The 24,110-nt window shown below is 37.4% G+C and overlaps 1 protein-coding gene across 2 annotated transcripts in view; it reads right to left on the bottom strand.

The window, feature by feature from the left end:
• LOC106925933 (adenylate cyclase type 1-like) overlaps positions 1-24,110 on the bottom strand; it is a 41,510-nt gene that overhangs the window by 11,075 nt on the left and 6,325 nt on the right. For both annotated transcript variants that reach the window (XM_088015005.1, XM_015000516.2), the window contains 3 exons: positions 23,966-24,084; positions 13,797-13,908; positions 971-1,098 (listed from right to left, as the gene is read on the bottom strand). In XM_088015005.1, the coding sequence (XP_087871131.1) occupies positions 971-1,098; positions 13,797-13,908; positions 23,966-24,084 (359 nt within the window). The remainder of the gene's footprint in view (positions 1-970; positions 1,099-13,796; positions 13,909-23,965; positions 24,085-24,110) is intronic.

Raw genomic sequence — 24,110 nt, 5'->3', positions numbered from 1 at the left:
AAAAGTACATAAAGTACAGTAAATATAAAGTTTATATAGGAACTATATATAGTGAAAGTACAAGACAATACAGTTTTAATGATGGGTTGCTCTATGTCACAACTGCTTTTTTTTTTTTTGTTTGTTTGTTTGTTTGGAAATGGAAATGAAAGAGCCGGACCCTTCTCCACAATTTAAAATCTGAACAAACATATCATAAGTAATTGTTTGAAATCACAACACGTCTGTCATCATCTTTTATCCATATGAGACAGCGTGAAAATAGGTCTATTCATCATATCTGATGTCTCTTACGATGAAAAATAAATGGGCGGCAAGTGATGATTCCTTTGATAAGTAGGCTACATGAAAAAGAGAATTTTATTTTTCTCCCAAAATGTGTCTGAAGTTCTTGCGCAAAGATGCATCCACTGACCCACAAGACAGTTTTCTAGCTCATTATTGCAGGATGTTTGAGCTATGTCTACAACAATTGCTGTTTTAATTAATAGAGACTCCATCTTGTGCAAGAAATTTCATGAGCACATGCTTCAATCAAACCACCATGTAAAAGCAGAACATCTTTACTTACCATAAATAAGCACAACCTAATAGTCATCAATCTTCTCTAAAAATATACTACCACCACTCAAAGAGGGCAAAGAAAATACTTATCATTATCTGGTCTCAGAAACCAAAAGAAAATTTCAAACATAACATACCTTGGGCAATTTTCTACATTACTGTTGGAGGAAAAATATGTCTAAATGTTTCTAGCAGATTGTAAATACAGCAGATTTAACTTTGTCTCAATGTTTATCCATCATTTGGGACCTAATCTATCTCCCAAACTAGTTGATGACAAAAGTAACGTTGCCTATGCCCTTTCCCTAAAGAAAAATACATTCAACAATAAAACACAGCTCATATTGTTCTTCCCACTCACAGTGCTTTAACAGATTAAATCAGGGACTATCTAAGGGAAACTCACGTTATAGTGTCGATCATGTCCAAACCCATTTCAACACAGCAGTGAGCATGGTCAGTCTTAGGTTGAGTCAGCCCTGACACGCAGTAGTAACAGTCCCCCAGTATCTTAATCCTGCGACAGTGGTTCTCCTATTAATCAAAAAGAGAGATTGAACAAGTTGGCAAGTTGTTATCCGATATCGAAAAAGGAAAAAGGAAAAAGGAAAAAGGATAAATCTGTATGTGTTTCAGAGACATATTAGTTTTAGGCATTCCTTTTTAGTTCTATATTTTTTTTTCTTTTTTTTTACATGTTTGGCATTACTACAAACAACACAAATGTTAAATTTTACAGCTCTTATGTTAAATTTAATGTTTTCAAGTGGTTCAAAGGTTTGACCACAGAATGACTACAACATTCTCAGGTCAACATCCTCTTATCTTACAGTACCTCGGAAAGCTACAGCTTGACAGTTACTTTGTCACACAAACCAACCTAAAAAAAAATGAATGTATTTTCTAACAGACCAATGCAAAAATAATGCATAGCTGTGAAGTAGAGGGTAAATGAAACATGGTTTTCGACATTTGTTTTGAAAAAATAAATGACTCCAAAATAAATTCCACTGCAAACATGTTCTTTCAGAAGTCACCTTATTATTACGTAGACTTCTCTTGTCATTCTCAATATGGATACAAATGCTCAGTGAAGGTTAACAAAGGCATGTTAGAGAACAGTAATGAACAAACAGAATCATGAAGACCATGATTCTGTTTGTTCAAACAGATCAGGAATAAAATGGTGTCACAGTTTAAACCAGAATCAGCTTGAATAAAGTTTGACACAAAGTTTGTCCAGCCCAAGAATTTAAACCAATGCATTCTGCTTTGTTTTGTATAGAACTTAAGAGAACTTCCCCGTCACTTAAAAATGGTTTAACTGCACAGTTCACAGCTTACATATACATTGTTGTTTAGCAGCTTCTCTTGGGCCGACATGTCCATTTCCTAATCTATTGCCTAATAAAAAAATTTTTAGACGTTTAAATTGCACTGGCACTAACAGCTCCCACGATGCGATGGATCTGTCTCACTTTAGGGAATAAGGTGAGTCACTCACTCTTTGGAACAATAAGCAGCAGTGTGGAAAGATGGCTTACAAATATAGCCTTTCATTAGAGGATATTAACAACAGACATTCATTTTACCAGGGAGACCAGGTTACCGTGGGCGCCTCCTCATAACCCTTCATTGTTTCCATTAAGGTAATGGGATTGCTGCCCATGCATGTGTAGAGCACAAAGACTCATAATTATGCACACTGGTGGGTACGAGACAGGATGGACACTCTATTTTTAACACAGAAATCATGTGAGTTTCAGTTGAGCTGGAGAGTTGGAGGTTGTTCCACGTCTCGGAAGACTTACCTGCTGTGAAAAGGAGGAAGCATTTATTCTTAGACACTAACCTACAAAACCTGAATGTACATCACGGAAAACTCTCTGGCTGCCCACGCTGTAAGACAAATAATTAATGCTAAATTCAAACAAAGTTCTTGCAAAGATTGACAATCCGAATTAGCTGAAGACATAAAAAGACTGATCTTCCAAGATCTCTCACCTCTGGTGAACTTTTTTTTTTTTTTTTGCCACAATCTGCATGTGAAAACGATTGCGATTGGTCAGAACTTTGTGGGTGTGTCTGTATATGTGGAAAAGCGGGTATTATCCGCAGAGAGAGGCAATGGAGCGAAGCTTTCCAGAGGTAGCAGCTGATCTCTGGTGTAAACAACAGGAGCTTGGCCATTGTGTCCAAACAAAACGGCATTAAAAAAAAAAGAAAAAAATAACAGCAGTCCAGAAGAAATGCTGCTCCATTGTGAACAAAAGAGTAGGGAGCACAGAACAACATAACAAATGTAAAAATAGACTAAAAACACAAGAAAAACTCAGGAATTAGCTGAGAGCTACTGAAACAGGCTGCCAAGCTTGTGTGGTTCTGGTGTGAAGAAGCTAAAAGCTTCAATTCAATTTCCATCTCAACTTTTGTTAAAATGTTTGTATCACAACAGTTTGAGACCACACAAATCTACAGAGCGTACATTTTGTTGTTGTTGTTGTTGTATCTGTTTTCTTGTTTTTATTTGTATATATGTTTTTAACTTGTCCTTTACCTCTTTTTAAATAATTAGTTATTTGCTTAAAAGTGTTTTATAAATAGTTATGATTATTAAAATCAAGATTATTATCATTATCGCTCCCTTTATATACAGTGCTTTATTTTAAATTAGCTTCTGACATATGGTTACCTCTCTATTCTTATTGAACCGACTGCAAGAATCTAGCTACTAAACAACTAGATAATTCTAATTAATATTTTTGTTTTCTTTATAAATATTTTTTTGTTTAACAACAAATTTCAAGTATGCTTGTATTTTTTTTTTTTCGTTGTTGTTAGAGAGCAGGCTTTCTCCCCTTGGGGTAACTTGGGGTTGGGGTTGTGCAGAAACAGATGGTGTGTTAGTGAGGCATGGCGACGCTACAGGAAGCAGGGAAAGCCCTTCTACTTAAAGAGTCTCCTACACTGTACTTTTCCTTTTGCTAATCTGCTGTGTGAGGCTTTAGAAGCTGATTCAGACTCAAGCAGGATTACCACCGTCATGTGACTGCAGCACTGTGAGCAGTCTGGGTGGTCACAGGCGTAAGCAGATAGAAAAAAAAAAAAAAAAAGCTTTAGAGTGTAACCCCTATTCAGAGTTTCATTTGAAAAGGAAAATCTAAAAAGCATCCTGTATGGCCATTTTGTTGGAATTATCTTTAATAAATTGGTGCTACCATCATCATATTTTGGGAAACGGCGTGGAGAACATTTCACATTTGAGGCAGTTATCATTAATTTGGACATTATATGTTGGTGTATATGTCTTAAAAGCTGTTTCAGACCAGCAAGTCCCTGTCTTTATTTTGTCCACAGTCCTGCTCGAGTCATTCATTAGAGCAAACCTAGCAGCTTTCAACAATATGAATAATTGTTTATAGCTAGTTTTTCACCTTTATCTTTAATGATGGTTAAAGAACGTTAAAGTTTTGGATGTTTTGTTTTTCTCTCTCTTTTCAACAAAATGTTCATCTTGCCTCATTGTTAAGAAGGTGGGTGAAGTCTGGATACCAGAGCAGATATCCTGACAAATATTTGGATATCAGTCTGACATTATTCTACAAGCCAACTAGATTATAGGATAACAATCTAGAGTATCAGATTGGTATACTTGTGTTGCCCTACTCTAGGTGTACACTTATATTACTCCACAGACTTACACAAAGATATAAGAACTTGGAATTATGCTTAATAGTAAATGTCCTTTACTTGTATAGTGCAGAGGACTTCAAAGCACTTCCCACTACATCCAGTCATTCACACACACACACATTCACACACTGACAGTAGTAAGCTACATTGTAGCCACCAGAGAGGCTGACATACAATCGGCTCCACCGGAGCCTCCGACCACCAGCAGGTAAGGCAGGAGAAGTGTCTTGTCCAAGCACACAACAACTGAGGCAGTTCAAACCACCAAATATTTGTACGTATCAACTGGTGATAGACATTGCTGTTACTGCCATAGCAACACTGGGACTAACTGTTTTTTCTTTTTTTTTCTTTTTTCCTATTGTAGATAACAGAAATTTGGTAGCATTGCACATTTTTGTTTTCGTAGCGATGCTGTGAATCAGCGATAAATGCTTAAGGTTATCATCCAAGGTTATCGAATCTCATACTGGCCCATGTCTTGTGCACGCATAAAAATAGAAAGGGACAAACAAGGCAAATACCAAGGCATTAATGCAGGGAGGAGGAACATTCAATAAATGATAATGAAGAAAAATATGAGCCAGCTGAGGGTAGCAGTTCATTTCCTCTAAGTTCCCAAAGGGGAGAGAGGAACACATTGTGCTTTGCTTTTGATACAGCAGCACAGACGACTGCTGTGCTGATACTGCTGAGGGTAAGGGCTTCCTCTGCAACAACTTGGAAGAAATGCTTGCTGTCGGTCTGCAAATTTATGCAGTGTTATGCAGAGACACTACCTACCATATAAATAATTACATTTCTTATTTTTTTCATGCAACTTGACAACTTTAACTGGCTTGTTCTTTCTTGTGTTTCATGTTAACATTATTTGATAATTCATAAAAAGTTGGGGGGTTTTTTGCAATAATGAAAGTTAGGGACGTAGGATATTAGTGAAAGGGTTTGTAACAGAAGACAGAGACATTTTCTTATAATCTTCCTCCATCTCCAGTAAAAATTGCTCTTCACTGGTTTTCACCAGCTATTTTATAGCAAATGAAAAATCTATCAACACTTCCTTCTCTCACTCCACTGTAGCGGGTTGGAGCGAGTGGGTGAGATATGTGAAGGAAACCTTGATATATTAACAGATATGGCAAATAACAAATGCTTAGTGTGCCAAAACTGCTTCATTTCTAACTGGCTTTTTGGACAGCTGATATGATTCATAGAAAAAGAAGAAGAAAAAAAAAACAGTTTTCTTGGACTCACATATAGAAAATGGCTATATATTTTTGAGAAGTTGGTAATATATTCGTGGACACTAAGATGCTGAGCATTTTTGTATGAATTTGCCAACAATAATTCAGTTTGGAATAAAAAGTTGTTTTGCAAATGAATTGGGATGCTGTACAAAAGTATAATTCACAACAACAGATTGAGATTGCAAATCATTTGAGCAATATAAAAAGATTAAAGGATGAGGGAGGGGAATACTTTTGCTTTCTTTTTATTTGCTTTATGCACAAATAGAACCAGAACTATACATACACAGTGTAAAAAGACAGTCTTTGTTCTTACTGTCTGAAATTCAATCAGACCAAATGTTTTCTATTTCAGGTGAGTGTGGGTTTCCAAAATAACCCAAATGTCAGGATAACGAGAGAGAAGGGATTGTTTAGATCATTTCTGTGTCCTTTAAGATCATTGGTTTGTGCTCACCAAGATTTCCTTGTCTTAAAAAAACAGCTTAGGAATGTCCAGATAATGTTATGGCTTTTTAAGTTGTAAGATGTTAATTCACAACATCTGAGTTAAGTCACAGCTTTGGACGTATTTTAAGACGACACCTCAAACTCACTGTTTTCTTGTTCGACTTCATGGGAATAAGAAACAGAAATCAGGAAAGACATGAAGAAGAAAATGGGCCTCTGTAAGTCTCATTTGTGCTTTGGCACAATTGCCATAAGACCAAAGGTGCTAAAACACTGTTTTTAAAAAGAAAAAAAAAATGGAATGGAATGAAAGAAAACACAATAATATTCAGCCATTATACTGTTCAAGATGGATATGGGTTCAATGTCTGTCATTCAAGTGTGTTTTAGTGCTAAATGTGCTTATCGACATGCAGAAAAAAGCAAAAGAACTTGTAAAGATGCTGACTGAATATCATTTTGCACAGTGAAACTAGTGTTGTGCCAATTTGCAAAGGTAATCCCAAACGACCCGAAACAGAATACATTCAGCTTGATTTAATCCCAAGCATTAAGGAAGAAGAAGAAGAAGAAAAAAAAAGGTTCTGTAACATATGTCTAAACATATGACTAGACACATGTTTTTGATGCTTTCAAAAGCATTTGTTTCAAAGAAATCATGACAGGACAGACCCTTGCATCTGTGTTACATCAGCTCTTTCCTCTGACAATGTTTAGTGAGGATCTGTGCTTCAAGGAACGAGTCTCTGTTTTGAAAGAAAGGTGTGCTCCTTTCCCTCGGTTAAGTATGACTTTGTATCTTAACAGTAGGTCCATCTTTGTTCTTTTATTTTAGTTTTCTTTTTGATCCATCCAATCTTATTTCATCCAACAGCTTTTCTCACTCATTGTAAGACAGTCCAGTTGCCAGTAAGATGGGGTCTTTTTAACCTGCTTTGTTATTTTCCTGATCTGTTCTAAAACCAAATACCGAATTCATCCTAATTTTCAAGAAACATCAATATATAGATTTTTAAAGATTTTATACCTGAACAAAAATGTTTTATATTTAAACGTATTAATTATGGTATGAAACAATCAATCAATGATCTATCAGTCATTGACTGATTTAATCTATCAGTTGAAAATGTAAAGAGTATGGCACAATCAAGATATGGCAATTCATGCTAACTAATGATAATTTTAATTTAAAAAACAATGATCAAATGCATTTTGGTCCTGTTGTTGAGGATCCAAATGCAGAGATGAGGACCAGACAGGAATGTTGAATTAAAGACCTTAAGAAGTTGAAAACAAGGAACAGCTCGGCAACAGCAGCCTGGAGAAACATGGCGTCTGATAATGATGTAAGTGAACAAAGGAATATTTATGAACTACTGAAGAATTTAATGAATGCTCTATAGGCAGCGAGGAAGAGAGTAAACTGAGCCACTGAAGGAAGAAACTAAAGCCGGTAAACTGAAACGTACAATACACAGAAATAGACTGAAGCATATAATGCTAAATGACCAAAATTACAGGTTGTGTCACGGGTTGAATTAGAACAGGCTGATGGAAACCGTAGCTGCTGTAAAGTTCAGGTGGGAGAATCTCTTGAAAGGAGAACTATTACTTGTGTGCGCTACAAATCTAGCTTGTCTGGAGGAGTAGCAAGAGTTGTAGTTTTCAGTTTGCCACAAGCCACATAAAAAGTACGTCTGCACATAGTATGTGTCCCTTTCCTCCCACTTCACAACTAATGGCTGCTTTGTGTTGTTCCATCACATAAAATACAAATGGTACATTGGACTTTATGGCTGAAAGCATTCAAGGAGTATGAATACGGTTAGCTTTGTCTATATTTCTGAGGAAATATTTAACTGAGCAGTTTCTTTCTTCGTAAAATACACAACCTTTCGACAAATAGATACTTGTACTGTATGATGAGCTTCAAAACAAAAGTCCAAGCTTGGACTCCGCATATTCCATGCATCAAATGAGATTCTGGAACAAGCTGCTTCCTATTTAGGAAGGTTGAGGAAAAACCCTGATCGAAATTGTTAAATGATCCTTTTGTCACCTGAGAATGATTGGTTCTTTTGATTGTTTTTTTCACATAGATAGAAACAAAATCTGAATTTTGACCAAAAGTCGGTGGCTCTAATCCTCTTTCATATTTTTCACATTAAAAAAAAAATTTGAATAAAAAAATATATAAATCTTATTCATTTATCTGTAGTTTTGAATTTATTAAATGGAAAATGTCTCCGGCACAATACTCCTTCTTTTGGCAGAAATGAGCAATAAGGTTAAGTCTCAGTGGTGTCAAGCATTTCCCTTTAATTGCAAGCACATTACACAAATTAATTTGTGAAAACAATTGAATGGCATGCTACCTGAGAATGTTACATTTAGTGTGACTGTGGAAAAGCTGGCTCAGGTGATATTTCGCCTAAATTTGCTTTGTGTGACGAACGATGTTAGCTCAAGGTGCCTCGCGTTGCAATTACTGCAACACAAACTCATTGTCAGGGCGTTTTTTCTTAGAGGCATTTATCCTACTTACTCTGCTGTCAAGGATCCAAGCTGGCTTATTTGTTTTGGGTTTTGCTTCAGACTACAGTTTTAAGTACGCAGACATCTGAGGGGAAACAGCAGGATTGGTGAGTGATTCTTGCATCTGCTCGTGAGACAAACAAGACAGGATTATTTGGCTGTGCATAAGCCCAGGTTTTGTTTTCTGGAAGGCAGCTGTCACCATTTGGACAGTGAATACTTCCTGTCCTTAAATTAAGGGCAATGAAACTACGGCTAAAACCAGATATTGAGATACACAAGTTGTTCCCACCTCCCCCGTCACTTAGACTAAACTTTACCTTTTTAAGGTTTATTTGAAATACAAAAGGGTCACAGAAAATATTTATTCTGTTTTCAGGTCAGAATGTGAGGAAAAGGGTTATGTGTCTATTTATGCAAAGTGTGTATAAGTTTTGCCTGTGTATTTGTTCCACTATCTTAGCAGACTTATGATGTTTTCATATAAATATACTTGCCTCTATGTTGTTTTAACTAATGAAATCATTACCAAAACACTTTTTTATTGTCCTGATAATTTTACGTCAAACAATTCTTTCAAATGATTAGACATACTTCACCAATGTTTTGTTAAAGTAAGAGAGAAAGCTTTTTCTTCAAAGTTTTTTCTTATATTTGAAGTAAAACCAGATTTGACTTTAGGCCCTGATGAAGCATTTAAAGTGCAGCGTGCTTATTGGGAAATATGCTGTGAGCTTTCACAGTCATATATGAGGGAACTAAAACAAATCTCTCACTTGCGAAGAAAGTGAGAGACAGTAGATAAATCCATCATTGAGCCATTCTAAAAATGGAAACATGAAAAGCAAAGAGAGTGCAGAGAACCACAGGGCTTAAAAGACACAGTTGAAGGAAGTAGGCTGCTGCATGTCAATCAAAAAGCTGAGAAACAAGGAGCGGAGGAGTCTGAAAGCTGTGATGCAGGGAGGTGTTGCAAGAGGAGAGAAAAGAGGGACAAGAATAAAAAGCTTTGTGAAACTCCGCCAGGGAAATAGCAATGGTATACTGTGTGCACGAACACACCAAGGCTCGTCTAGTTCAGAGCTATTAATGTTACATAGCGCACCGGACAGACTGTTTGAAACACAACCAGCTCGAAGTGTTTATAGAGAGAAGGGGGGGTCTCATAAAAAAACAACTGGTGTGAAAAATGACATTTATGTCTTTAAAATAAATTTAAAAAATCACATCCACATATGATTAAAAGAGTGGATTTCTACATAAATGATCACTTCAGAAATGTCCAACAAAAGTTTTTTTTTTTTTCTTTTTCTTGTTTTATGGTACTATAGCAGTCACAGCTTTGCTTGTCTTGCTATGTACAAAAGGCTGGAGTATCTCAAAACATTCTTTAGCTGAACCCAAATATGAATGAATGAAGCACATTCTATGAAATATTAAGTTCTGTTGCGCATATGGACTGCGTTTCTCTTGTGTGATGCTCCTCCATATAATGTTCCTTTTTAATAATCAGAATATCATTGAACAGTTAATATATTCATTAATTCAACTGACAATGTAAAACATTTATGTTACACGGGTTCATTACACACAGAGAGATGTAGTTCAAGCATTGTTATTCTTAATTTTCATGATGAAAAAAAGCAATTTAATAGAAAAATGTCAGCCTGTTGCAAACATGTCGGGTTTCACTTTCTGTCCTAAAATAAATTAACTTTTCAAAATGATTGTAATTTGCCTGAAAATGGTATGTTGGGATGAAAAGCATATATGTTACAGTATGTTTTACAGTTAGAGAGTTAGTTACTTTTGCAAGCTTGTGAAAGAGTGGACAAGCTTGAGGATCTTCTACTTTGATCAGAAAATAAAGCAATGTCTGTAAAGTCAAACATTCTGCACGAATCATTTCTGACAATGCAACTGCACAGTGAAGTATGAGATTAAGTAACAATATGGTATATTTCAACGTATCCCAAAAACTAAGAGAAGTTTAGATGTGGTCATTCTCGTTAAAACTGCTGGAGTTAGGTTTTGTAGCATTCAAATAAAAGATAACCACATACTGTACTTTAAGACCACTTGCTCCAAAGGTAGACTGCTACGAGTTGCAATTTTGAGGTCAGACTGAGTCCCGTAGAATGCATTGTAGATGCTTAATATGCATTTCAAGCATAGTGCTTAAAATGCATTTCAAACACAGAAACACAGCTGTCTCTGTGTTTGGCTTGCTTATTACACTGTATCAGTGCAATTAGTTATCAATCCAAGTATTTCCTTTTATGTCTTCCTACTCCTAGGCTTTGTAGTGATTTCAGTAAAAACAACATATACCTAATTGACTTTAAAAATATATATATATGCAAGAGGACGCAAAGTCAAGTGTGAGGAGATCAAAGTAACAACAGGTTTTGCTGAGTAGCAACAAGAGCACAAAATAGTATAAGAGCTCTGGTGCAAACATCTGCACTGCCACACTTAGACGAGCTTTTCTTTATAGAAATGTGGTAACCAGGCATTAAAGAGTACGTTGCATATCAGTGAACAGAGTCCGCACTGTATCTGTACCAATGAGCATCTTTTCATTTAAACTGGGTCACTACCAAACACAGAACATCCCTTTGAGAGGGCCTGTTAAGGAAACTAAATAGCATTGTACAAGAGAGGTCATGAGAAAAGTTGTGGGTGAGCTTAAAGCATTAAGTTTGAAAAACAGTTGTGCAGGCACAGAGCAATAGTCAATCCATCAACCAAAAATATGGTGCAACACAACTAATCTAAACCAAAATAAGGCGACGAGTCAGGTAAGGAGAAACATGATTAGAGAAGCATGTGTGAAGGCCATGGTGACTTTCAGGGAGCTGTAGAGATACAAAGCTCAGGAGGGAGGATCTGTTCTTAAACTATTTGTTATGCACTCCATAAATTTGTCAAGCAGCAAAATCCAAACCCACAAAAGAAAGGAAGTTATAAGAGGTGTCTCAGCATCACAAGCCATGTTGGGAACTCAATAATAGAGGACGAAGATTATTTGATTAGATTAGACTTTCTGGCCAACATGTAATATGCAATGTCGGGCAGACAACTAAAACTGAACATCTAATGTAAACATGGAGGAGACGGTGATGTTGTGGGGGCTACTTGTCATTAACTGTGACAGGGGAAACTAGTCAGAGTGGATAGGAATATGGGTGACATGGCAATCCTAGAAGAATAACTGTTAGAGGCTGCGAAACACTTGAGATCACGGCAGAGATTTAGATCAAAGCATATTTACTTGTTAGAAAGGGGCAGTCAAATCCCACTTTGAAACTCACAAGCACTTTGGCACCGAAAAGCTTCTTAAAACAAGTGAGAAACATGGAAATGGCACACTTGGATTGAAAGAGAAATTTACGCGTGGTGCATTCAGTCCTAATTAGTTAAGAGCTGGCAGAGACAACATCAGAGCCTGAAGAGGTGTCAGTAATGAACCTGTTCACTCTGGTGGCAGGAAAACGTGTCTAAATGCAGGCTAATGAAGCTTTGTGTGTCACTTTTCTAACATGCGGTGTGAGTTTGGAAGGAAATATAATTATTTGTTAAGGCAACAAGGTTTGCATTTTCTCCCTGTGCCAGGAAGATATATAAAAAAAAGGTGGATGATTTGTGTTAAGTCTTTCTGAATCACAAAAAAAATATTTAGTAAGCTTTGATGTGGAGGTTGTGTCAATTTTTTGGGGAAAAAAAAAAAGTAATAAATTTACTGTCCGTCGTTGTTTACAGGGGGAGTGATGCTGAGGTTGGACTCAGGGCAAGAATTCAGATAATGCCTAGCTTAGATTCATTCATGTTAAAAAATTTAGAGAGAGAGAGAGAGAGAGAGGAGAAGAGCAGACTTGGTCTGCTACATCACCAGCACTACAGGAGAACACTGTGTTCCTGGCCCGCTTCCCATGCAGCTTGACAAGTCCAAAGAGTGGACAGGTGGTGTGGGGATGGTGCTGGAATCGTACCATGAGATGATGCCCAGTGGCCATGTGGCATCGCCCGCTCTTCGTATGGGACGAAAAAGAGTTTGCGTGCCCAAAGTGACCACGGCTATGAGTCACTGGCATTGCCACTTCCTGCCAAAGTGGATAAGAATGACTGTGGCTTTGGGTCAGGGCAAGTTTAATAGCTGGGGACAAGTCTTTCAGGACACCATAACGCTATAAGCTAGCTGCCAAGTCCTGGATGCAGCCATCTATTCAAATGTGCAACTAGTAGTATCAAAACAGCTTGGAAATCTAAAGATGCAACTGCCTTGTTTTAGTTTTTTTTTTTTTTTTTTTTTAATGAAAGCATAAAAAATTGACTCTAAAGCTAAAAAAAAAAAACTGCAGCAGGAAGAAACCAAAATAGAGGTAAATCAAATTGTTTTTAAGGACCCAAAAGAAACACCAAATAGCTACATCCCTGAAACAACTTATTCACAATTTATTACAAAAATAATGACAGCAACAACTGACAACAAAACTCCTGTCTTTTTTTAGCTAGTCCTAAATTTGAACCTACAAACAAGCAAGTCAAAAATAGAAGTTCCCGACAGGGCCAAAGAAAACCCTTCTGTAAAAGCAAAAAAAAAAAAAAGAGGTTTGCTGCAATCCTGCAGATTAATGGATTTGACAAAGCCATGTGAACTGCAGGTTATGGAATCACATGGATGCTATCTCAGCCCAATCCACATCTCAAAAATAAAATTAAAAAAATCTAATTATAAAAACCTCTGTGCTATTCTATTAAACGGGCTACAGTGGAAAACAAATTAATAAGAGCAGTACAAGTTTTTTGCTTAAAAAAAAAATGGTCAGATGAGTTGTCAACCCTGACCCATAACCCACAAAGTGAAATATTAACAGATTGGACTGCTGAAATCTTTTCCTCGTCTATAACAAGAGCAACTAGAGATGAGTATAACTCATCTCCCCTGCTATCCGCTCTATTCAGTTCATTCACACAAGAGAGGAGGCAAGCTTTAGCCATGGGTAAATCTGGCTGAGATTAAAGAGGTCTGTCAACTCTTCCTCAAATGAAGCACTGGATAATCATATTAGGCATCATATGGGCTTCCAATATTCACAGTGACATCATGCTAAGCTACAGGAGTGTGCCAATAGCCTGTGGCTAAAGAGAGCCACGAGCTCACATACATGCACGCACACACACACATACAGTCATTGCTGTGTCAGAGTTTGGACAAAGCACTCTTTGCACAGTGAGTGTTGCTTTGAATGCCAACAGTGACTATAATTGAGGGAATATGGCTTCAAGGAAGGGAGGCAGACTCACCGTGGCAAGCTCATCAAACTTTCCAAACAGCTCATTTAGCAGCTTAACCAGTTCCTGAGCTGTGCACTGAGAGGCCAGGCTGGTGAAACCAACTATATCTGCAAAAAGAATGCTGCAACAGAGAAAGAGAGGGACAAAATGAAGTCAGTATTGGTTATCTATAATAGGATCATACAGTATTAAAGAAATCAATCACTGTTCTTGACAGGAATAGCAAAATTTAGAATTTTGCACATGGATCGGGGGGTGGAGGGGAGGGAGACACCAGCATCCACATGGATAACCTTCGAAGAAATGGAAAAGAATGAAAAGAAAGGAGACAGACAGAATCAGTTTCATTCTCCAACTGACAGGCAGCGCATGCAGTCAAGCAGAGCAAATTAAAAAAAGCAGCAGGAGCATCTCATGGGGATCCGAGACATGGCCTGTTAGGAGCTGCAGGGTAGTCATTCTAAGACATCGTGCAACAGTAAAGGGGCTGTCGCTGTTTTCAAGGGAACTTCATTTTCAATCTTAGCAGGCTGCATGTAAGACTGAAGCTGACTAAGGAAAAGGCTGCGTGAAAAGGAAGAATCAAAGTCCATAATCAAATGACAAATGTAGCACAAAGTAATATTTGGTCCACTGACAGCATTTGGAAATAATTCAAAAATTTGTGCAAACTGAATTTTTTTTTTTTTTTTGGGGGGGGGGTTAATGTTCCATAATTTGAGCTTTAATGCCCAATGTAAAAGCACTGTAGTCATTGTGACCTGACCTACAACACGCAGGATGTTCTCTCTCCAGCATGCCTCCATAATAGAAGTTCCAATATTTGTTCATTATTTATTGCCACCTTCAGGCAAGCTCTTACAGAGGACAAACCAACCATTCTGCTGCACAGGTTTCTCTTGCTGGCACAAAATAGATCCTTCTGGATCATCTGCAAACAGCCCACTGGACAGCACACCAAAGAAAAAGTTAGGTGGGGAACAAACTTTTTTTTGTTTGTTTCATAACTTTTATTTAACCATAATTAACGCACTGCATGTTTTAGAGCTAAACATCTTCCTTCTGCTGTTGCAGGGTTCCAACCAAGAAATAATGTTCTAAAACTTTCAAAACTATGCTGATGGGATAGTGATGGCATGTTTTGCCTTTAAAACTCCAAACCTGGATCTAATCAGAAAAGACAAACAGGAAATAGATAAATTGTTCTATTGCTGTACTACAATCAAACATTTCTCCTGTTTTTTTGTTTGTTTGTTTGTTTGTTTTTTACATTTAGCATTGATGAGAGCATGACCAATGTTTAATATTGTATTTGTTTTATTAACTAGATACAAACATTTTGGTTTTATGAAAGCATTTTTAAATCTAAATTTTTCAGGGTTATAAGTAATTTGGGGCTTTTGACTGAATTATTATTGATTAATCCCAGCATTTTTCCTAAAACAATTTGCAACAGGCTTTTGCTATTCATAAAATTATAATTCTTAGTTTTCTTAAAAGTACACTTAAATGTTCCATCTTCTCCTACTGAACCAAGTATTATCCATTGTCTCCGTTTTAAGCTGAATGTATCATTACAGCCTTTTTTTTTAAAGTTCATTCAAATCAGTTTAATTAATAATGGTACAGCACGTCAGAAAACAAATCCACCTCCCTTCAGATGTGAGATGATGCTCTGAAACTGTCTGCTTTAATGTGCTGGAGGACACTTTTTTTTTCATTTTATCCTCTTAAATTACACGTTTCATTGAAATAAATGTCAGAGCAACACATAAAGAAGTAAAACCCAAGCTACTCTCGAAATCAAATCATCTTTACGTCTGGGCAAAATCACGTGCTGATAATTCTGGAACAGTTAAGACATCCAATTTGTTCCTTGGCCCAAAAACTGTGCTGTCCTCATTTATTCTTCGTGTTTTGTAACAAGGCAGAGGAGAAAGTTTCTAAAGAACTGGGCCTGAGTACTGTGTGCTAGTTGGTGGTGTGAAGGGGATTAGTCATAAAACTGTCCCAAACAACTTACACGTCTGCAGCTCTTGTACTGATTGCCGACTGTTACCTTCATGTGGGCTTGAGATTTCACAGCATGACAGAGTGCTGGATCTCTGAGAGAGAGCTGCTAAATGTCACTTTGTTGTCTCACAGATGTCGCCAAAATGAGGGGCAGTGGATTCAGTGTGTGTTAAATAGTTTATCCAACAACCATCTGTGGCTGTTAAAAATGTAGCGTATTAAGTACCATGTTTCTGTAAACACTTTGGGCCAACGTCATTGAAATTCTGCAATGAGGTTACGGTGTTGATGTTGTAGGGTTGTGTTGTTTAACACGACTGCAATATTGCATGGACATCGGGGGAAGTTCCCCTGGATTGGCAGGCCGGGGTGGTGGTCCTCGTATTCATAAAAGGGACCGCAGTGTGTGTTCTAACCAGGCTTTTACACCTCCTGCCATTCAGGGGTGCTAGAGAGGAGGGTCTATCAGAGAGTCAAATACTGGATTCAGGAAGAGCAGTGTGGTTTTCGTCCTGGTCTTGAAACACTGGACCAGCTCTATACCCCAGCAGGGTCCTGGAGGTTTCGTGGGAATTCGTCCAACTGGTCTAAATGTGATTTGTGGACCTGGAAAAGGCATTCAACCGTGTCCCAAGCGAAAAGTCATCGGGGGTACTCCAGCAGTATGGGATACCAGGACGTTCGATATGGGTTGTTAGGTCTCTGTATGAACGGCGTCAGAGTTTGGCCTGAATTGCCGGCAGAAAGTCGGGCTTGTCTCCGGTGGGAGTTGGACTCCGCCAATGTTGCTCTTTGTCACCAATTCTGTTCATAAAGTTTATGGACAGAATTTCTAGGCACAGCCATTGTGTTGTGGGGATCCGTTTTAGTGGGTTTAGGAATGTGTCTCTGATTTTTGTGGATGATGTGGTCTTATTGGCTTCAGCTGGTCGTGATCTGCAGCTTTCACTGGAGCGGTTTGCAGCCTAGTGTGAAGCAGCCAGGATGACGATCGGTGTCTCCAAATCCAAGGCCATAGTCTTCAGCCAGAAAAGAGCTTGGTGCCTTCTCCGGGTACGTGCATCCTGCTCCAAGTATCTCAGGATCTTATTCATGAATGAGGGCAAAATGGAGCAGGAGATCGACAGACGGGTTTGTGCAGCATCTGCAGTGAAGCGGGCGCTGTATTGGTCTGATGTGGTAAAGACAGAGTCGATTCAAGAAGCTTAGCTCCCAATTTACCAGTGCTATGTCCCTACCCTCACCTATAGTCGTGAGTTTTGAGTCATGACCGAAAGAATTAGATCACAGATCCAAGTGGCCAGAATTAGTTTTCTCCATAGTGTGTCTGACCTCTCTCCCTTAGAAATAGGGTGAGGAGCTCAGTCATGTGGGGGTACGCAAAGTAGAGCTGTTTCTCCGACACGCTTATAGGAGCCAGTCAACGTGGCTCGGGCATCGAGTTAGGATGCCTCATGGACGGATACCCAGTGAGGTGCTCCAGGCACATCCCACCAAGAGGAGACCCAGAGGACATGCTGGAGGGACTATGTTTCTCAGATGGCCTGGGAATACCTTGGTATTCCCCCACAGGAGCTGGACTAAGTGGCTGGGCCTCCCTACTATGCCCACGACCCAACCCCGGGAAAGCAGAAGAAGAATTTTCTGCTAGGGAAACTTATGATTCCATCACTAGCAGCAGGTTGTCCATGTCTTGCAGCAACAAAAAACTGCCACACAATGCAGTTTTTCTCCAGTCTTTTTCTTACTTTCCCATCAAGAAAAATGACAACTGATGCAAGGAAGTTATGTTGTTCTCGATTCTTTTTTTTTTTTTTTTTTTTTTTTTTTTTGAGCTGGGTTAATTGTTAATGCAATCTTGGTGTGGTTTTTATTCAGCACCCACTCCTTAAGAAGCTTTACCACTGTTCAATATTTTTCTCCATTTATGGATAATGGCTCTCACTGTGGCTTAGCAAAGTCCCAATGGCTTAGAAATGATTTTGCAATCCTTTCCAAATTGATATAAGTCATTGACTTTGTTTCTCAGCTCATCTCTTCCTTGTTTTTGATCATTGGTCTCTCTTTGCCAACTTTGTATTTTCAGTCCAAATAGGTTGAACTTAAGTGATTTATGGATTCCACAGGTCTGAAAATAACCAAGGCTGGATATGAGTAGTGGAACAAAAAACTGGAATGTTAATAATAATTTAACAAAAAGAGTAATTATATTTTCACCTCAATTCAAGTTTTTTTTTTTTTTTAGGGGGGGGGGGAGGGGAGAGGCTTTTTTGTGATTTAATTAAAACCTCATTTAAAATGGCTTTTTGATTTTTTTAGGTTATCTTTGTCTGCTACATTTTTTGTTTTGATAATCTGAAACATTTAAAAATGACACAATCAAAGAAGAAATCTGCAAGAGGGAAAATCTTTTCATGACTAATGAAAAAAGGTTAGAAATATTATTTTTTGTTGTTTCTTGGTGAGATTTAAGTGAAGCAATCAAAGTAACAAGGAAAAATAAAGCCAAGGGCCAGTGATTATGGTAGGTATGCAACAACTGACACCAGGCAGGAATCAAAACAGGTATGTTGCTTGTAGCACACTTTTAAATAAAAGAAGAAAGGTATAAAAAAAACAAGCAAAGAACTTGAGGCAATTCAAATAAAGTGTCTTCTCACAGAAAGAAACAATCCGTTTGATGAGATCCTTCTTAGATTCGTAATTCTGAACGAACTCCAGGCAACTTTTAAATTAGTAGGAAGCTATTTGAGATGCAGTCAATTATCAAATAAAGCAATAAATGACGTGTGGTATGCTTTGAGTTATTTAGTCATTGACTCAGAAAGAGATGGAATAATCCAACTTCCTACGCATCTCATGTTGAGTTTTTTTCTCTCTCTCTCTCCAAACAGTGGCTAAAACATGGAATAAAGTCAGGATTATCACAAAATCTTCTTGTAGTGTGTTTTTATTTTATTTTAGAAGCTCTATATTAAGTATGTGAGTTAAGTGTATGTAGAACTAAAGTTCATCCATCCATTTTCTTACAACTTTGTCCCTAATGGGGTAAGGAGGGTGCTGGTGCTGAAGCTGGAGTACCCGCCGGAGAACCCATGCATGCACAGGGAGAACATGCAGAAAGACCCTAGGACCTTCTTGCTGCAAAGCAACAGTGCTACCTACTGTGCCACTGTGCAGCCCCAACTAAAGCACAATATGTATATATAAACATACCAAAGCTCATTTCTAGTCTGGATTAACACTAACCTTTTATCAGTGGTAAAAATAAAATGCAATGGAAAATGTCCTCAAAAACAGATTTCTCTGTTCCACATCTGCAGCAGTAATCAATTTTAATGTTGCTTAATCGAGATGGTATTTAATTTATAAATATGACATGATTGGTGACAAATAAGACATACTGCCATTACCAGAAGCTGCCCTGAAGTGATAGGACTTATATGTTTCAACCAGAAGACAGTTCTTCTGTAAATTTGTCACATTGTTCATTAAAACACATCTTGCACAGATTTTGCACTTTTTGAATGTTTTTTTCTTTTAATACACCAAACAATTTCCTGCTCATTCAGAATAAGACTGAATTTTCAGTCTTATCAGACCCTCAGTGAGAAATTTAAATTAAAACTCCAAAGGATTTTCTTCCCAAAAGAGTTTTACCTTTTCCCAAGTCAGATGGTTGAAAGAAAAGTCATGCTATTTTATGTTAAATATAATTTTCTACTGCTCATAAGCCAGAAGGTTGGAAGGTAAAAAATAAAATAAAATTACAGCCTTTAAAATATGTGAATAATAATTTGCTTTTCATTGCATAATATTTTGTAACACAACAGTGGCATAAAAAAGACTAAACTATTAGTGGCTAGCTGATTAATTAGGTGCAACTAAGGTGTCAGTGTTAGTTATAAAATGAGTGCATACATTTTAGTCAAATTTTGCCAAAGAATCATTAATCAGTTCACAGATAATATGAAATAAGAAAATGAGCAAAAATGCCTACCATCATCTATCACGCTTTGTGAGATTCTGACAGTTTTGAGCGACACACACACACACACACACACAAAAAAATTAAGACTAAAGAGACCACACTAAAATTTTGGTTAGACTCAATCAGTTGTTGACACTGTATGAAAAATAACAATTTGACCACGACCAAGCAACTGCATTAAAAAAAAAATGCACCTGTCAGAAATAGGTCTATTGAAACCAAACTCAAATATTTGATCTGAAAATTTAAATTGTCTGTTTAGCTCAGAGTTTAGAGTATCTTGACAACTTTTGCAAGGTAGACGGAGCAAATCAGTGAGTGTAAATGTGGCAGCTGATAAGACTCCTACCAAAGAACACTGAATATTGGAGTTGAGTCACAGGGTGCTTTGAAAAATTACCACTGTAAAAGTGGGGCTCACATTTTTCCTTCTAACAAATTTCCTTTGGGTAACACTTTATTTAAAGGGGTGTGCATAAGACTGACATGACACTGTCATAAATATGACATAACATCTGTCATGAACATAAAGAAGTCTTTATGAATGTTTATAACAGTTGTCATGAAGTGTCATTCTGTAAATAATGACATTTTTAATGAAAGGTTGCTCTAAAAGTTGCATTGAAAGTCCATTAAAAGTGCCAACTTTGCATTAAATTATCATAATTTACAAAATCATGCATAGTTGGCACTTTTAATGGACTTTTAATGCAACATTTAGAGCAACTTTTCATTAAAAATGTCATTATTTACAGAATGACACTTCATGACAACTGTCATAAACATTCATAAAGACTTCTTTACGTTCATGACAGATGTTATGTCATATTTATGACAGTGTCATGTCAGTCTTATGCACACCCCTTTAAATAAAGTGTGCATAAGACTTATGAAATTTTAAGAGAGGAGCAAAAAAACGAGAGACACTGTATATGTGACTTGCACGTAGCATTGGAGTGCCAGTTGGAATTCTAAAGAAACTCCTGCTACAGTCAAGGTGATGCCTCTTCCCAGGAGGTTCATAGTTATTCCTGTAAGACAGTGCAAGAGCTCATTCAAGTACAACTTCCAGCATAGAAACTGCAACGTGTTGACTTCGCTGCTCCTCTTGCAATCTAAGTTTCTTTGCTATAGAAAACGTAAGGCACATAATAAGAGCAAGAATCAGATTACATGAATGAACAGTAGGGATGCTGAAAATTGTATATGGAGCCAAAATAGATCAATATTTAACTGTCAAACGTTCATCTATGTGCGTTATTATGATTTGAACGATTTACAGTTACGTGATGCCGAAATGGACCTTTAATCCTGCAGTGATTAGAATGTTACACCTGATATCGTCGGACAAACTATGCCGCCACCACGACCACACACACACACACATTGACACACACCCCCATTCATTCATCATTTCCTCTCCAGTGGCACTTATTTGAAGAGTTATTTGCCCAATTATGCAAATATCTTCTTTCCCGCTCGAGGAGGCATCGCTGTAGCTGCTCTGGCAGATGTGATGTCAATTTAATCACACAGTCAAAGATGCGAGCATGGAGCTCGGCTTCAGGGTTAGCGCTGGATGGGCCCCTCTGGAGATACAGTGTGGGCAGAGGATGTGCTGACGGCGAGTCAATAAAAGCGCAATATGTTTGCAACAAAATTTAACTATATAACATGCTCTCTTTTTTTTTCTGAGTGGGCTTGTATGATTAATGAACTGCCAGTCAGTGACTCTGGTAGTTTATTTTTAATTGTTTTGATTTCATTTCAAAGTAAACCCACTGAGCGCAGTAAACTGTTTTTCGCAAATTTAATTTCAAGAACTATTTTATACAAAACAATGAACTGGATGTAATGCTATGTATTGTTTTTTTTTCTGTGTGTGTGTGTGTGTGTGTGTGTGTGTGTGTGTGTGTGTGTGTGTTTCTTTTTTTTTCAATGCATCTGAGTCACTCAAACCTTGATGTGAATGTGGTAATGTATTAATCTGTATTAAAGTTATAATTGGGTGTATTACTTTTATAAAGCGGGGGGAAATAATGAATGGTAGTTTTTATGTGAAAGTTACAGTAAGACAAAAAGTGATGAAAACCTTTTAATTTTAGATGATAAGTAAAGTTAACTGAACATACCTCTTTACTTAAAAGAGCAAAGGAGAAGAGCAGGCTAGAACTGGTGTGTTTTGTAATTTTATTAGAGTAAATTAATTTGTTAGAGGTGATAGACAAAAAGCATATTTGGCTACAGTATTTTAGATGCTAACTACTATTTGTTTTTCTCAAATGATGAGATGTGTCGTATTTTACTTTTTTTAAATATAAATGGGAACACATTTCACCACTTATGTCCGTATGCAGCAAGCTCTCAAACATTCCTGTCACAAAAGGAAGAAACACAGAATCTAGTTAGAAATTAACTAATCTAGTTAGAAATTCAACCCAACTCGAGTCGTGCCCTTTGTATGTCACCCCTAAAATCTGGCTTTGATGGAGTTCAAGGCAAAAAGCAATCAGCAGTTCCCCAACACAAGGTCTTTCTGTATTTAACCAGCGTGAGCACCCACGAGCACACGTACACATACCAAGAGAGTTATGCAACAAGAATCTAGTCTCCATTGCATTTAATCCCCTGTAGCAACTTAATCCCAGGGCTAAGCAAATTCTCCTCCTCAAGCCTCCCTGCTGCTGCTCTGAGAGCACAGAAGAAAGGAAGGAGGAAGAGCTGAAGATAAGACAAGACAAAACAATGAAATGCTGGAGCTGAAAGGGCAGATTTGACAATGAAGTCAGAGAAGCAGAGAGAAAAAGTGGAAGGAGGATAGAGAAAGTGCATCTTCCTGCAAGAAATTGACTTTTAGCTCTTCATCTGACAAAGGGTTAAAGGTCCGACACAACTGACAGAACAGTAGAACCTCATAGGAAAACTAAAGCAGAGGGTTGTTACAAAATCCTGCACTGAATGCACATTTTGAGATTATTTTATTTTATTTGGTCTGATAAATTAATTTAGAGGCAAAAGATTGGGCAAATAAATCAAGTGGAGCTGATAATTTGCAACTTTGAAAACACTAAACAAAAAAAAACAAAACAGTTGGATCACTCCAAGATAATATTGTATATTAGTTAGAACCAATTATTGTTGCAGTGTTAATGTTTCTAGAGAATAACATCATGGTTTTGTGATGCATTAAAGTGTTGTTTCCATCCAGGCGCCCGCAGAAAAATAACAACAATAATTGCAATGGACTCCCGTCTGTCAACATCACTGATCAGATTATTTTGCAGATAGTGCTGTAATTTTAGAGGCTTTTGAAAGTGGGAGTCTTGCTAAAGAAACTTTTAAAGAAGATTTATTGTTTCAAAAATCACCATTAAGAGTGTGTGTATGCTAAAAAAGGAGAATGTACATTTTAAGTAGAAATGCCACCAATTGTCACACAGTATTTCCATCAAGATTGCCCTGACACGTCATGATAAGAAAAAGTTTAAGAACAGCTAAGAATTAAGAAAGAATGATCAGTAAAATAAACAAAGCAGACACAATTCAGCAATGCGGTTGCATACTGCATGCATGTTTCCTACACAACTCTAAACCCACAACACCACACTTTATTTTTTAAAACATTATTTTCAATGATGGTGGCTCTGAGTAATATCTAACAAACTTTTGAAATGATCTAAAACTGATAAATCTTCTCATATGTTCTGGTAGAATGTCCCACTGTTTTGTTGCTTTTACATAGAAAGCTTGATTCAGAGGATGAGTATTAACAATGCCAGTTTATGCATAGTTAATGACACTCTAAGACATATAAGATGAAATAATAGCATGCAAGAATATTCCTGTTAGCGTCCAAAGCTAGGCAGCTCATAATATGCTGAAAATGTTTTAAAAATATATTGATTGGTTAATATTTTTTTTCTTTAATTCTAAGATTAGCTCAAGGTATTTATATTTAGCAACTATGTTGAGCTGTTTACGATAACAAGAATCTCAACAGCTGGAGGTTGTACCATGGTTTTATTTAGTCACATTGACATTCAAGCTGAGACCAATGACTGATCAAGACAGTGTGATCCTAACACTTTAGTTAGCTTGGCTGTGGCAGTTTGTGGTGAATTAGTTGGTGCACAGCTGTGCTGTTCAACAGCGATGCTGCGTGATCAGGTCCTACCTGACATTGTCATGACGCTGGATGTAGATTTTGTGAAAGATCCTTTCAGGGGGCTTCAGGAAATCCTCTTTCATCTCCATAGCTACGTTCCTGGGCAACAGACTCATTAGCAGGCGCTCCTGAGTGCATGCGTGTGTTTAAAAAA

The sequence above is a fragment of the Poecilia mexicana genome, unplaced genomic scaffold (genome assembly GCF_051168715.1).
Source record: "Poecilia mexicana isolate PSO_F unplaced genomic scaffold, ASM5116871v1 scaffold_17, whole genome shotgun sequence".
Taxonomy (NCBI): domain Eukaryota; kingdom Metazoa; phylum Chordata; class Actinopteri; order Cyprinodontiformes; family Poeciliidae; genus Poecilia; species Poecilia mexicana.
Note: the sequence above shows the minus strand (reverse complement) of the source record. Positions and strands in the feature narration are given on the sequence as shown.